Source organism: Pteropus medius, unplaced genomic scaffold, assembly GCF_902729225.1.
Source record: "Pteropus medius unplaced genomic scaffold, Ma_sr-lr_union100, whole genome shotgun sequence".
Classification (NCBI taxonomy): Eukaryota; Metazoa; Chordata; class Mammalia; order Chiroptera; family Pteropodidae; genus Pteropus; species Pteropus medius.
The window spans coordinates 11099040-11114799 of record NW_024351543.1 but is presented as its reverse complement, the minus strand read 5'-3'; the positions used below and the strand labels follow the sequence as shown (position 1 = coordinate 11114799).

The window sequence follows — 15760 nt, the reverse complement described above, 5'->3', positions numbered from 1 at the left end:
TGTAATTTAGCAGTCAGTTAATGGCCACTTACTGGAAAATGTTACCAGGCTCTGTGGTGAGTGTTATTAGAAACTGAATTACTCTGGATGTCTCCCCAGGGTCCTCTTCCCCCCTTCTCCTCCAGTAGACACTCTGAGCTGCAGGAAGTGGCACTGTGTTGCAATCATGGCTTCATTGTTCCTTTGTATTATTTATTTTGTTTCGAATTTAAGTATATTGTATATTTAAGTATAAAAGTTTCAAAATTAAGTATGTTGCTTTTAATGGTACCAGGGACTTGCCTAGAACCCAGGGGGTAACGTGGGGTTACTGGGTTATGATTCTGGGTAGCCCCAGCCCGAAGGTACCCAGGGGCAGCCGTGAGCCAGTGCCCAGCAATGTCAGTTTCACATGTAATTAATTTGAGTCACCTGAGCTGAATATCTCTCCATCTCCATGTCTTTACCCATGGAATTATATCTGATGACTGGTCATTTCCTAGGTTTTGTATAATCACTCACTTTGCAAAACCTTTGATAGGCCACAGAGGTAAAGAGAATGTGAATTTCTGAGTCTGCTGAACTTGGGGTGGAATCTTGGCTTTGCCACAGACTGTGTGACCTCGGACAGTTCGCTTCACCTCTCTGAGCCTAAGGAGTTTTATAAGTTAATAAATGGCAGTGTAGGCTCCCAGGGATCAGTGAAGTGGTGTGAGTAGACACAGCTAACACAGTGCCTAGAACATGTTAAGCAACAGAATGGCCCCTCTGTCAGGGCGGAGTGTTGGGGACCGGGGGAGAGGTAGAGGAGAGCTTCTCCATTTGTTTTCTTTTGAACTGGAGAGATCCTCCCCATTTCCTTGTGTGGAACAAGAGAGACAGAGGTGTCAGTATGTAGTGTCACCGTACACCATCAGTGACAGTGTTTCCCGTGCCAGGGCAGGTCCACGAAGTCCCTCTTTCTGCATCCCCCAGGCTCTCCAGGTGGCTTTTGGCTAGATGGTAGAAAGTACATTACCTCCAGCTGTATGGCGCGTCTTTTTGGGGAGGCTTGGTCATCTTCCAGGGGACTCCACACTGGGAGGGCTACACCATTTCTTTTCTGGGTCATGTTTTCAGATCCTTCCTACTGGGGCTCTCCGTCCTTTCCGAAGTAAATGAAATAATTGTCGGCCTCTCACTTAATTACCATAGCTACTGTTCTTTTTCCACATGCTCGTAGGAAGTCCTCTGGGGGGCACTTGGCAACCTCACTACCTGATGGCACCAGAGCCAGGATTTTTGAGGTCTGGTGGATTCCTGCGACTTTCCTTCCGCGCCGCAGTCTGGACGGTGTCCCAGGGCCCAGCCCGCAGCTGCACTGGGGGAAGTGGCGAGCACCCGGCCGCCCCGCACACGACTGGCACACACTGATGAGGCTGTGGTTTGTTCTCTTCCCTTCTCTCCCCCTCCAGAGTACAAGAAGAAGTACGGAGAGGAACACGGCTCCTGCCAGGCTGGGATAGCAGGCTTCTTCACCGAGGTGGGTGTCGGCCATCCGGGCACATCTCCTCCCCTGTGGGTGTTCGTTTTTTTTCTGGTTCTGATTTCGGTAGTCCCCATTTTGGTCTTCTGATGCCCTCACGTACCTGAGCCGTGAATGAGTAGATTCTGGCCCTCACATCCAGGGAAGGCCATTGAAGCGGCAAGAGCACCTGCTAGCCAGAGACCACTGGGCAGAGGGCGTGGGCTGGCTCATTCGGAGGATTGCTCTAGGAGTCAGCTTGACGCTGAGACCTGTGGGAAGAACTGATTAAAGGGAGTGCAAGCGAGACAGCGCCCAGCCAAGTTTGTGTCTCATGGTTGGCAGATGAGAAGATATATTCAGCACATGGGTATTGACTCCTGTCATTCCGCTTCTTAGAGCAGAGACTTGATTTCACACACAGCTCCAGCATCCCTTCCCCAAATTCCGAAGGACCTTGGACTCGAAGGTGTATGTGCCTCTGTGCTCATACCATGAGCCTTGGCTTGTGGTACATTTTTAGGGACTGTTTTCTTATGTGATTCTTACCCGTTGTATGTTTACCCTTCATATCAGCTCTTCATTTCTCAATCATTTTGACGATCGTCTGCCATATGCAAAGTCCCATGCTGGTCCCTGTAAGTGGCACCATCATCCATCTAGTTGGTCAGGCCAATAAAAAAAAAAAAAAAATTCCTCTACAATCCCATTGTGTGAACCTCCAAAACATATCCCAAATATGGCAGCTTTAAGTACCACCACCATTACCTTCATCATCACCACCACCCTTCTAGAAAGCTCCCGGCCATCACCTGAGATACGCTGGTCTCAACTGTCTCAGGTCCATTTTTTATCATGGTAAAATGCACAAGACATAACGTTTGCCACTTTAACCATCCTAAACTGTCCAATTCAGTGACATTTTGTACATTCACAATGTTGTGCCACTGTCTAGTTTCAGAGTATTTTTATCACCTCAGTCTGTATCCGTTCTCAACCCTGCCCTGTGTTTCCGGCCCCTCAGCCTGAGGAATCTTTCAAAACCAAACCCTGTCATCCTGACTCTTTGGCTGCTCATCCTGTAGGAGGTTAAAGTTCAAACTCACCGTGCTGGCCCAAGGGCTTAGTGACGCTGACTTCAGTTCGCCTTCGCTCACTCCAGGACAGCAGAGCTCAGGAGGACACGAGGGGGCGAAAAGAGCACCCACTGGTTTCCAGAGCTTTCTGAAGCGTACCCTTTCTGATCAAGAGCAAAACTACTCAGCTTTGCTATTTAAAGTTGCTATTTAAATTCAAAGAGAAAATAGTTGGCAATATGGTGTCTAGTTTGGAAAGCAACTTGGAAAAGGTTGAAAAGCCAGAAATTTTATCACCCTTCATTCTTAAACCAATAAATGTGAGATACTTCCCTCCCAGCCCCTCACCTCTGACTTTCAGCAATTCTTATTGCTGAAATTCCACTCACTGTCATTTTTGTGACAGTCTACACAGAATTCCATGCTAGGCCCTGTGAATGGCATCACCGATCATCCTAGCTGTTCGGGACAAAATTAAAAAGATTCTTCACTTACTCTCCTACATCCGAACCATCAGCAAGTCCCACCTCCTGTGCTCTCAAAACCTACCATAAAAACGACATTTCTCTCCACCTCCTCTGGCACCCTATGAATCTAAGACGCAGCTGTCTTTCTCCTAGCCGCTGCAGACCCTCCCGATTTCCTGCCTCACCTTCCAACAGACTGTTTCCACTCAGCAGCCATAACCAACTTTTAGAAACAAGTAAAATATCGCGATGCTTCTTCGCTCAGAACCTTCCCGTGTCTTCTCGTCACACTGATAATAAAATGCAGACTCCTCTGCATGGACTCTCAGGTCTTCCTACCTTTCCAGCCCCACCTGTTACCTCGCCTCCCCCGACTCACTGCCCCCAGCCACGGTGACTAAAGGCTGCTGCCGAAACACGCCAGACTCTCTCTCCCTAGCAGCATCGTCCTGGAGATCCTTGTGTACAAGCGCACATTTCTTTAGATGAGGTGTGTGGTAGAGGAATGGCCAGGTCAGAGCTATCCAACATTTGAATTTCGACACGTACCAGCAAATGGCACTCCAGAAATGTTTACCAGTTGACATTCCCCCCGGCTGTATGTCATTGTCTGTCTCTACATTCTCTCACTAACACTTAAAATTTTTGTCATTAAAAATGAGACCTCATTTTGTTTTAATGTCCTTCTATCTGATTATTAGTGCAGTTTAGGATCTTTTTCAAATATTGACCATTCGAATTAATTGTTCTTAAAATTTTTAGTCCAATCTGTTTTTTTTTAATCATTGTTGTTTTACTGATTTTTAGGAGCTTGTATTTTCAGCACTAATCTCTTATCTCTTAGATATGTTGCAAATTTTTCTCATCAGTCTTTTACTTTTAAGTTTGCTTATGGTGTCTTTATTGTACTTACATCGAACATTCATTATTTGATCAAATTTTTCAGTTTTTTTTTTTCTTTCTGGATTTAGACTTCTCTCTTACAAAGGTCATCCCCATCCTAAGAATATGAAATATCCACCTATATTTTCTTCTAGCACTTTTATAATTTTAAAAAAGATTTATGTCTTTAATCCATCTTGGGTTTATTTTTGCAAACATTATATGGTAGGAACAGACTCCATTGTTTTCCTAAATGTATAGTCGATTATTTTGACACTGGTGTGCTAAACAGTTTTCTCTATCCCCACTGATTTGAAATATCATCCTGCCATATGTTGAGATTGCTCCCTTCTTCCATCTCAGTAAGCATGGAGATTGTGTAACTTCTATGTTTGTCATGCCTCCAGTAAGGTCTAGTGAAATAAGACTCAACTCAGTAGGCAGCAGGGAGCCACTGCAAGTTCATGAGCAAGTGGTGACATGGTGCTGTAAGAAAGGCTCAGTGTGCCCAGGAGTTTGGAAGTGGGAGGGCCTGGAGGGAGGCTAGGTCGGGCGTTGTGCTGTGATCCAGCAACAGGGCGGGCTAGGGAGACCCTTTTGGAATGAAATGATGAGGAGTCAGAGAATGCAAAGGCAGTATAAGTGGGCTGGGTGGCCAGAGGACTGTGGGAAGATGAAGGATGTTTTGAGCCAGGGTTCTGGAGAAAGATAGTGCCAGCGGAAGGGGGCCTGCCCGAGGAAGGGTCACTGGGAGAGGCAAACCGATGGGTCTGCTTTAGACACGTGCTGTGTGAGGTGATGGCACGGAACGCGTGTAGATGTTTTTAGAAGACATTTGGATATAGGGAGTGGAACCCAGCCTGAGTTAGAAACTTAGATTTGGCCAATGCCAGTAACCCTCTGAGGGGACTGGATGTGCTTAGCATGGAGCCAGGCAGGGAATGCTTCCTTCAGATGGTGATGGCAGAAAAAGTAGACTCACTGCAGAAATGAGAACTCATCAGAGAAGTCGATGGAGACCTCAGAGAGAGAAAGAGTTCCTGGGGAGAGGGTGTCACTGTGTTATCACCAGCCAGTAAATCAGGGAAGATGAGGGCATTGGGGCTGGGTGGAAGGAGGGCTTTTTAGGAGGGATGGGAAGGGCAGGAGCATGTAGGGGAAACCCAGGTTGCTGTGCAAGTTCAAGGTGACCAGAGGAGCCAGAAGACCTGTTAAAGCTCGAGCCTCTGGGGTCCAGAGTCTGAGGGAAGCACAGCGCCTCAGCACGCGCTCGGAGCAAACAGCAGTGGGGCTTCTGTGCGTGGTGTGCGGGAATGCGTTGGCAGCGACGGAGGCTCAGCCCTCTGACCCAGCCACACTGTCTCCTGGCCACTCTGAGCTTTGGCTTCAGCTTCAGTTCCCAGGCTCTTGGCCTCCCGAAACAGGAGGTCTTTGAACTCACTGTCTCCCTCATTTCTGGAACTTCAGCTGTTGGAGGCTGAGCAGGAAACATGGTCAGGGAGGTCAAGGAGCACGGCTCCCCTCCTATGCCCTCCCGCTGACCTCATCACTTGGGCTGACCTCTGCTGTGAGCTAGGCTGTCCCTGCATCGGGCAAGCAGCTGCCTCCCAAGCTGGATATGTGTCTGTGGCCTTCCAGATGTGGCCACGTTGCCCTGAACTGCTCTGGTCCAAAGTGCCTGCATGACCCGCAGGCCGGTGACCCTGGGGTTATCAAAGCTGTTTGAGTGGTGGATACCATGTGAGTTTTAGCCAGTCATTGAGGATAAGGGGAACTTTCCTGGGAACTTTATTTATTTTTGTAGCCTAGGGTAATACAGCAACAAGAAAGGAAGTGGACCGACCCCTCCAGCATTGGAGCCCACCGTGGAAGCCTGAAGACATCGGGGCTGAGGGAGAAGGAAGGCTGTTCTCTACAGACTTCCGTTGTGGGTCCCAAGCTTCCTTCTACTCTCAGCTTCTCTCAGCACACCCCGATACTCCTGCACCTCTGGAGGTTCTGCTGATAAAGGCCCACACTGTTTATCGATGGGGTTCCACACACGGATTTAGGTGGTGGTGGCCTTTGGCTCATGGGGAAGCTCGTGTTTCTTGTGTGTGACATTTGCGTTGGCTGTTGCTGGGTGGCAGGGAGCTAAGCATTGGTAACGTTTTCTTGGCACTTGTGGACGGTACCAAAAGGGCACAGGCACAGAAAGGAAAAAGCTAAGTATGAGGGAGTTCTAGGGAGACACTCTTCCATGCTCCCTCGCCTGCTCCCGGCCGCAGGGTCTCAGGCTCAGCCTCAGTTTATCCAGTTTGCACTGAAGGGAGACAGGGCATGAGCACTAAGAGAAGATGATTTACAGAAAGAGCTGTTGGTTTTAAAGGTTTTTGAGGAGAGGGATTACCTGGTCTTATCTTCCCTGTCATGTCTAAGAGAGGGCAGACAGGGACATGTTAGACAGGCATTTGTCAGCTTTTGTCCTGGGTTAATCTATGTCATCAGAAAGCAGCATGCCCACCACCTGGCGTCCAAAGGCCTTACAGGCCTGTGGTGATGCCCAAAGCTTTGGCTGGTGAAGAACTGCAGGTGCAGAGAGCTCGCCACTGTGTACGCACTGGTACTGAGCATGTTCATTATGTTCTCTGGTGTCCTTTGCATGTGGACACTGATTCCAGATTCCTTTCTGAGCTCAAGGCCAGGCAAGTCTCTCTCCTTTGATGAAATGGTCATTTGTCTCTCTCACACCCCTTCCAGAAACTAGCACAGGTGCCTTATGCAGAACGGATGAGTGTAAGGGGAATAAAGGAAGGAGGGAAGGAAAGAAAGGAAAGAAAGGGAGGGAGGGAAGGAAGGAAGGTAGGAAGGAAGGCAGGCAGGCAGGCAGGCAGGCAGGCAGGCAGGCAGGCATTGCCTGTGTTTTCCCATTGGTGAATCCTGTGTGTGCAGAAACTGATATATTTTTATACAAGAGTGAGATACCTCTGAGAGTATCCAGCTTATCACCAACGGCTTCCTTTGGGGCAGATGGAGCTCAGAACCTGAAAGTGTTCTCAGACCAGACCATCCTGGCAGGAATCCGGTGGCTTTCTTTCCATCGCGCTTTGTTCAAGTTCTTTCCCAGATTGGCCTGAGAGCACATGACAGTCAAAGCATTGCCCTGATACCACCGCTGCTCCCCGCCGGCCCACTCTGTCCTCGTCTCTCTAATTTTCTCTTTAGATGTTTCTGACTTTTTCAGACATTTGCTCCCTAGGGAGTCAGTGTGACTTCAAGAATTGTCATTAGAAACTCAGAACCCCTTTGTGGCAAGATCTGGCCTCCAGGGACTTGGAGAAAACCAGCAGCTCTGGCAGTGGTGAGGCTAGCTCTGCAGAGAAGTGGCAGTCTGGAAGGAGGTTGCTGAAATGTGACAGTGTGTGGGGACTCCTAAGGCCAGGGGAGGCAATGAGAGGCCACCTGCCTAGTGGCCATCATTTTTACAGGCCCAGATGGCCTGCATCTTTGGGGTTTTTGTATAGCTGAGGGGTTTCCTCTTGAAGTTATCTTTATTCTAACCTTTTTTGGGTAGAATTTTTCTAAAATATTTTGCATATTTCCATGTTGCCTTACCCTGGAAATATCATACAAAGACTTTATCTGGGTTTCCAGTATAAGTTTTTATATGTAATAGTAGGTGCATAATAAATATTGTTCAGTGAAAAATGAATGATTTTTTGTTAGAAAATAATTTGTATTATTTCTTATTGTAGTTGTAGATACTTTAGAAAATAGAGAGGATTATAAAGAAGGGATTCCCTGTTGGGGAAGGGAGAAATAAAAGCTTCAGTCAGGACACCAGCGGATGCAAAGATGTAATGAATGCCCGCTTCCCCCTCAGCCAATCACAGCCTCCACACGGCGCATGCTCTGTTTTAATGCCTGGATCCTGTCATCCCAGGAACACGTTTTGCATTTTCTAAGATGACTTCCTTGTCAGAGTTTAATCGTTGTTCTAGAAATTTTACAAACGCAAAAGAAACTTTAGGGATAAAAGTAAGAAAGAAAATATTCCTGTAATCCTGTCACCTAGTAGAAAAAGCCATACACGTTTTGGGGCTTATGTTTCTGATCTTTATGTGCATACTTTTTTTTTTTTTTTTTTAAACAAAACCTGATTATAGCATATGTAGTGTTTGGTGTATCCTTTTTAACTTGAGCATGTTGTGATTCAGCACCATTAGATCTTCTATAGTCTCTACTGCTGTAGAATTCTGTCGAGTAGATGTACGATGATTTAGAATCCCAATCATTAGAATTTTCGGTCATCTCCAGCTTGTGTTGGCACAGTTGTGATGCATCTTCTTGTGAATGAGACGTGCAGATGTCCGCGCTGCCCTTCTGAGGTAACAGTCATTTCTAGGCACTAGAATTGCCATCAGTATTGGTCATTTGATGGTTTTGTAGCACAGACATGCTCTCAGGCTTGTCGAGGATGGAGGCCTGTCTGCCCCTAATTTAAACACTGAAGACAGCTATGTCTCTGTGTTCTTGGGTCTGTTTTCATAGTAGTACTGTCCCTTTCTGTCTGTGGTCTCTTCTCTTTCCAGTCTACGACCTTCCCTTAGCGGGTCTCTCTGCTCTCTTGCTTTTGTTCTTCTGAGTTTGCAGTGGGTCACAGTGGTCGGAAAACCCAGCTTTGGAACCATTCCTGAGAAGAGAGCCCTCAGTGAGGACTGAGGGGGCATTTCCTGGCGTGTTAGCGCACGGTTTTCGCAAAGCTGATTTTGGTCAGCGTTTTCCTCTTGCTCTGTATGGGGCAGGTGGGGTTGCTGGATGGTGGGGTTGGAGGCCAGGCTGCATGAAGTGGTGGTGTCTCTTCATGGGCATGATGTCCTGAAATTCTGTGATTTTGGACCATGCCAAATCTTTGCCATTTCCTTCTGTGATCCTGGTATAAAGATGAGGAAATATGTTCAGACTCTCCTGCAGATAGGATAGGGACATAGTATGTTACTTGTTCTGTCACCTTGCTCATTATCTTGGTCTGTATTCCTGGTAACTCCATTCGTATACTAGATTCCATAATGCTGGAGAATCTGGTGAAATACATGTATTTTTTATCGTTCAGCTGAAGAAAGTCCCTGGTGCGGTATCTTCAATTTACTCTGGGTTCCTTGGTGTGATTTTGGTTCTTACTTCACTGCCCACTCCCCTCTTCAGCTTCCTTCCCTGAGTACCTTGGGGTTTCTCTTCGGTAGGAGCTGGTGGTGATGGGCGCCCCGGGGTCATTTTACTGGGCTGGGACGGTCAAAGTGCTGAACCTCACAGACAACACCTACTTCAAACTGAATGACGAAGCCATCATGAACAGGCGGTACACTTACCTGGGTGAGTAGCTCAGGGAGGTGACAGGTAAGAAAAGGGACATGGGAGCCATCGCCACAGAGTTCACAAATTATTGCTTAACTGGTAGAAAAAAGAGTTTGTTGGCTTTTATATATTGTTCTAGTTATTTATTGTTTTAATTATTGTTCTAGTTAGTTTTACTTTTAGCTAGTATACCTTAATGTCAAGCCCCACACAGAGAGGAGAACGAAGGAAGAGACTGAATTAAAACTGCGTGATTTCATTTAAAAACTGAGTCGAACATCCAGGGAAGCAGACATTTTATTTTCTTATTTTAGCAATTAAGGTCAGATGATCAGATACAAAATGAGCGAAACAATCCTGGTTTCCGTGGCATTCCTTTGGACGAGGTCTCTGTTTCATGGTCCCCAAACTGGTTGCAAGTAGAATTAGCAAGAACCAGAAACGATCATGACGGGTGGCAGCCTAATGCTGAAGCTTCACTAAAGCTTAGACAAGTTTCTCCTTTTTTTCTCAGCTCTTTTAATCTTCTAGAAAGAATATAGACACACTTTAATTTAGCAGCCACCAGGCGAGAGTGACGCTGGATGAGACCATGCCTGTTTAAGAACAGGGATAGGCTGGCTATCTTTGCTTGTGTACATGACAGTTTTACATGGCTTTTTAAAAATTCATGCCCTAAATGCTGTAATTCTGGACTGAAAATAAAGCTAAATTTAGGAAAGCCTAATGATGAGAAAACAATGCTTTTACACACATTCCATATAAGTTAAATCTGGGGGAGTCCCTGCCCCCTTTTTCCAGCGATTCACTTGCGAGATGGCAGTAGAGAGTTGTTGACTTGCCTTTTCCCTTCTGACTGCAAGTTTTTTCCCCGTTGACAAGGACTATAATATTTTACTTGGAGCCTTTGGGTGTTGGCCACTCTGTGCTCCCAGCTCTTTCATGCTGTCATTTATTGGGCACTTAGTCTATGCCGGACTCTGCATATTTTTTAATTCCTGAAACAACCTTGCGAGGTAGCTATTATTATTTACCTATTTTATAGGGAAAGAAACTGAGGTATAAAGAAGTTATGTAACTTGCCACGGTCACATGACTTGTAAAGAGCAAAGTGGGGATTTAAATCTGTGATTTCTGAGCCCAGAGTCTAGAATCTGAGCTGCCTCCCCTGTGTGTGCTACAGAAACACCACTCACTAGACTGGGAGCACCTCGAAGGTGGGGCGTTTGTCTCACATTTACAGGACCTGATATAGTGCCTACTGTGTTGTAGGGACTCAACACATGTTTATTAGGTCAGGAAATGAAAAGAAGGCAGCAGAGAGCCTGATTTGGCTGGTGGACTTGATGTCTAAGCCTAGGGCTGGTGGCTTCCCCTTACATACAAAACAGCGGCCCTTATCTGCTGCAGGCATTGCAAGGCTCATTGGAGACTTTGATATCATTCATAATAGTTTTGGGTAACGTGAGAGAAATCAGCCACTTGGTAAATAAGAATCGATCTCAATATGGTGTCATCACAAAACCCAAATGGCTTATGATCACAGCATTATGGTTTGAGGGTGATGACAAGGTTTGGGGGAATATATGGCAGCTTATACAGCGTTTCTGCCAGCCAGAGAAGAGCTCTCAGCCTGCCAGCAAGCCTCTCAGAAAGTGAAGGAAACATTTAGATTAAGCTCAGACAACTTTTTCCTTTCTTCCTAGATTCCTTTTGTATCCAATTCTTTGCCTGCCCATCCATCCGTCCATCTACTGTCTGCTTCTTTCTGCCTTCTCTCAGGAGGAAGTTTGGCATAATGGTTAACAGCAGGAGACTTAGAGACACACAGATTGCATATGAATCTTGCTGTGTGATCTTGGGCATGTTGCTTACCCACATTTAGTGACCCAGATTCTACATCTGTAAAATGGAAAAAAAATAATCATGCCTTCCTCATAGAACGGTGAGATTAGAGGAGATGATGGCCTCCAAAGACACATACAAGAATGTTCATAGCAGCTTTATTCATAATAACCCCAAACTGGAAACAACCCAAATGCCTAGCAATAGGAGAAAAAAAGATATTATGATATATCCATGCAATAGAACATTAATGAACAATAAAAAGGAACTGCTATACTCAACAACATGGGTGAATGTCACAGATGTGGAGTGAAGTTCTAGGTCAGGCAAACATAATGTATAGTGATAGAAATCAGACAAGTGGCTACCTGTGGGAGGTAGTAACTAGGAAAGGGCATGAGGGAACCTTCTGGGTTATAGTTCTATGGTTCTATTCACTCTGAGTGGTGATTGCATCGTTATATACATTCATTAAGTTCTACACTTTAGATGCATGCACTTTATGAAAATTCAAATTGTATCAAAATTCAAAATGTGTCAAAAAGAAAAGAGCATTTAGTATAGTACCTGTTCCAAAGAGGACACTCAGAAAGCCCGATGTCCTTGTGAACGTTTCTTTGTGAGATGAGCCATTCCAGCATGAGAAGACTGACAGCTGCCATTTGTTCCCTGGTACTTTATGTTCCAAGACTAGCTGGATCATAACTGTCCAGATAAAAGATGCTTGAGAAACTCGGATGTTCCTTCTTCTGCCCTGCCCTTCTATTCTCAACCCCGTCCTGGGTTTCTGCCCATCTTTTACAGGCTATGCAGTTACCGCCGGCCACTTCTCTCACCTGTCCACCACCGATGTGGTAGGAGGCGCCCCGCAGGATGAAGGCATCGGAAAGGTGAGGAGAAAAACGTCCGTGGAATAGCGTGGGGTCAGACAGAAGAGGGGAGCATGCCGCCGCTGTTATAGCAGTTTGTCAGCTTACTTTGATCTGAACGTTTTGCCGAGTGGCTGGCAAGTAAGCGATGAAGTATTGAGGAGCCCTCTGTGTCCTTCCAATCACTTTTGAGAGCTGACCTTGAAAGCTTAATCACCGTGTCGATACACCTCTCCACATATCTTTGGGAATTTATTTATCTTTGGGCTCAGATTATTTCTCCAGTGTTTTAGAATCAGAGTGGTTCCTTCTCTCTCTCCCTCCCTCTCCCCTCCCCTCCCCTCCCCTCCCTCCCCTCTCCTCTCCCTTCCCTTCCCTTCTTCCCAGAATACAGGAAATCCAGATCGAGTAGATCCAGATAAGTCAGGAATCTGCATTTTTAATAAACTCCGTAGGTTCTCTGATGGGAAAGATTGAACAGAGGAATGACAGTTGGATCTGAGCCCATGAGTAGACCTACGTTAGAGTCTGGCAATATCTCCAAGAGCTCAGAGAAATGGCGTCTAGATTCTGAAGAGGCCCAGATGGGCCAGGGCCACTGTCCGTTGGAGCCTTCAGCCAGGATGTTAGTATGATCAGCCAACGAGGCTTGGCTGCCTTGTGTTCATGAGGATCATTTTCCTGGATCCTCCAGGCAGGATTCAGGAGCCACTGCTTATGTTTCTGAAGCATGTGCCTCCTCAGCCCTGACACCCATGCTATGGGAAAGATTCTCTGAAAATGAAATCAGGTAAAGCCCAGAGCAACAAGCAGCAGGAGGCAAACAGATGAACTCTGATGGCTTCAAGAAAGATGTGGGTCTTTTCAAGTCACATGAATTCTTCTTACATGGTAGAGGGAAGAAGGAGCACCAAGAGCTGTCCCCACCTTGATAAGTCTTCCGTGGGGGTAGGGAGTGGGCTGCAGGACCCAGGCATCTCTGTAGCATTGGTAAAAATTTTTACCTCCCTGTTCACAGTGGTGCGGATGCTTCAGTGGTGATGACAGCAACTCTCCTCAGCAATGGCAGAAAACTTGATCTAATTGCATTGTCTTCTCTTCAGATGGTTGAGATGACTGCATAGTCCCTGTCAAGTCTTAAGATGAGAATGGGATTTATAACTAATAGAGCCAGGTAGAGAATCCTGGGTCCAGTGGAAAAAGAACATGAAAATGCTGCTTTTGTTTGGACCACATGACAGGCGTTGGAGAAACTGGTCATAATTGACAAAATTGCTGTTTTAAAATACCAGGAAGGGGGTTGGTACGGACCTGATTCCCAAGGATCCCAGAATGGACATCTGGCCTCCAGGATTTTGGTCATCATTCATTCCTGGTGTCAGGACACGAAAGCATTCACACTAAGATGGCGGTTCTTTACCCTATGACAGAGTCCCCTGCCCTGGTTCTCATGGGGCACACTTCCCATAAAATGCACCTTGAAAAAGAACTTCTGTATCATGTCAGTTAGAAAGTTCTCCAACAATGATCCTCTTTGTGGTGGAGATTCATGGTGTAAACGTGCCCACTAAGGGCTCAGAAAAGTCCCACGGTAAAGGAACTTACTTAATGTTTAACTATGGTGTTTCCCAAACTAAACTCATATTTGCCCAAGCAGATCTCATGGTGCTAATGTTCTGTGGTATCACTTTGGAAAACTGTGTTGTCTAAAATCCATCCCTCACTCTGTCTTATCTTGACATGACTGCTAAAGCTCTAACTAATAGGAATAAAGGACATATGTCAAAGAAGAAAATGTTTTTCCCAAGAGTTGAATTGCTGACTAGTAATTTGGAAGTTCCTTGGGTGGTCCCCATCGGCAGTGTGGCTCAGGAGCACTGGAGGTGATCTCTGCCTCAGGACTGAAGGACATTTCCTTTGCAGAGATGATAAAGTAAGAGCTATGCTGAGCTCATCATTATCAGCCAGTGTAAGCACTGTGCCGAACCCTGTGCCTGGCCAAGCATTTCAGTAGGACTCCCAGGAGGATGATGATAAATATCTTTGACCATTGCTTCCAACTTAACTGGATTTTTTTTTTCATTCCATAGGTTTATATTTTTAGAGCTGACCGAAGATCAGGCACCTTAATTAAGATTTTTCAGGCATCAGGTAAAAAGGTGAGATTCTTGGTATAAGTGTCTTTTTTGTTGTTTGAGAGATGCCATATGGGAATCAGTTCTTACTTTTTGGAAAATTGGTTTAAAGCAACAGTTTCCAACCTTTTTGGCACCAGGGACCAGTACTCCTATGAGAATCTAATGGCTGATGATCTGAGGTGGAGCTGAGGCAGTGATGCTAGCGCTGGGGAGCGGCTGCAGATACAGATGAAGCTTTGCTTGTCTGCTGCTCACCTCCTGCTGTGTGGCTTGGTTCCTATCAGGTCATAGACCAGCATTGGTCTGCAGTCCGGGGATTTGGGAATCCCTGGTTTAAAGGCCCTAACTGTGCCCTAAGTTTATACGGCAGCTCCACTGCCTCTTGGTAGCTTTACTTTCTCAGCATTGCGTGTGTGATCTGCAGATTCATGGGGTTCATGCTTGTTGTAGGAGACATGTAGCAAGATGAGTTTGTACATGGCCAGGTTCCAGCACAGAGCTTTAAAAGGCTGTCCATCATTCAGACACTGTCATCGAAATTTCTGCACGCTCAGTTCCTCTGTGCCGGGCTCTCCTTCTCTCCCTCTCCATCTGTCCGTCTTCATTTCATACGTACACATCTACACCTCCCCAGACATCACACACGGTTGAGTACAGGAAGCAAACCCATGATATATAACCGATTACTTTCGGAGGAGGTACGTAGACGAATGGTTTTCACTCCCCATATCTCACCAACCCAGCGGCTGTCCCCTCCTCGCATCCTGAGCTCGCCTCCGCCGTTGCCAAGGGGACGGTTGTCACACAAAGGAAAACCAAACAAAAGCCACCCGTTTCCCTTAAGAACCTTGAAATAGAAATAGCTCGGGAAGGCTGTCCGCAGCTTAGTCCTGGGCAGGGTTTGTTTGCCTGTGTTGTCTTGTCGTCCTCACCCTCTCCCTAATCCTAATTCCTATTAATACTGCACCATAGTCTGAAAGTAAGCCAGCTGGAGACTCCTTTGATTAATACACATGGGTTTATTAGTCATGCACACCCAATGTGGCTATGTCAGCGGGATCCTTTAGTGTGACTGGCTGCCCTAAGGGGACAGGCATTCAGGTTGGAAGATGAGGTTGGTCATTCGGAGGCTCATCTTAGCAGAGGCCTTAGGTCTAGGACGAAGCACAGGACACCTGGGTCTTGGGAGGGAGATGCTAGGAGATAGGAAAATGTCAGAGGGCGATTTTACCTACCACTACCGTGAGAAAGGGGGAAAAATGATGTTTCCTCTCTGAGTGGCCATGAGCCTCAGCCCCGGTTCAGTTCCTGCTGTCCACAGCCTGGCAACCTTACATACTGTTCTCAGAGTAATCCTATTCTGAGTTCCCCAAGACCCACTCACCTTTTGCAGTTTTAACAACTTTAATATATATACTCAGTATATAATTGTCATAATCTTTTCAACAAAGAATGCATCACCAGACTCTGTTTTGTGAAGTTTTCCCTGAGTACAGTCCTGTTTTTCCCTGGGAACTGGGCTGGTTTGTATTATTTTAACATTTCCAAACCCCAAAGCAGCAACCCTGGAAAATGACTGTGAGCGATTCTGCAAAAGATGTTTTCCAAGCCCCCCCTAAAGTTAGAAAATAAATAACTCCATGGCATTTGTGATTAAAAAAAAAAA

The 15760-nt window shown here is 46.1% G+C and overlaps 1 protein-coding gene across 1 annotated transcript in view; it reads left to right on the top strand.

The window, feature by feature from the left end:
* Window positions 1-15760, top strand: part of ITGA9 (integrin subunit alpha 9) — a 295468-nt gene that overhangs the window by 37576 nt on the left and 242132 nt on the right. Inside the window, exons 5-8 of the mRNA XM_039843320.1 lie at window positions 1434-1501; window positions 9131-9260; window positions 11892-11977; window positions 14047-14115. Coding sequence (XP_039699254.1) covers window positions 1434-1501; window positions 9131-9260; window positions 11892-11977; window positions 14047-14115 — 353 coding nt within the window. The remainder of the gene's footprint in view (window positions 1-1433; window positions 1502-9130; window positions 9261-11891; window positions 11978-14046; window positions 14116-15760) is intronic.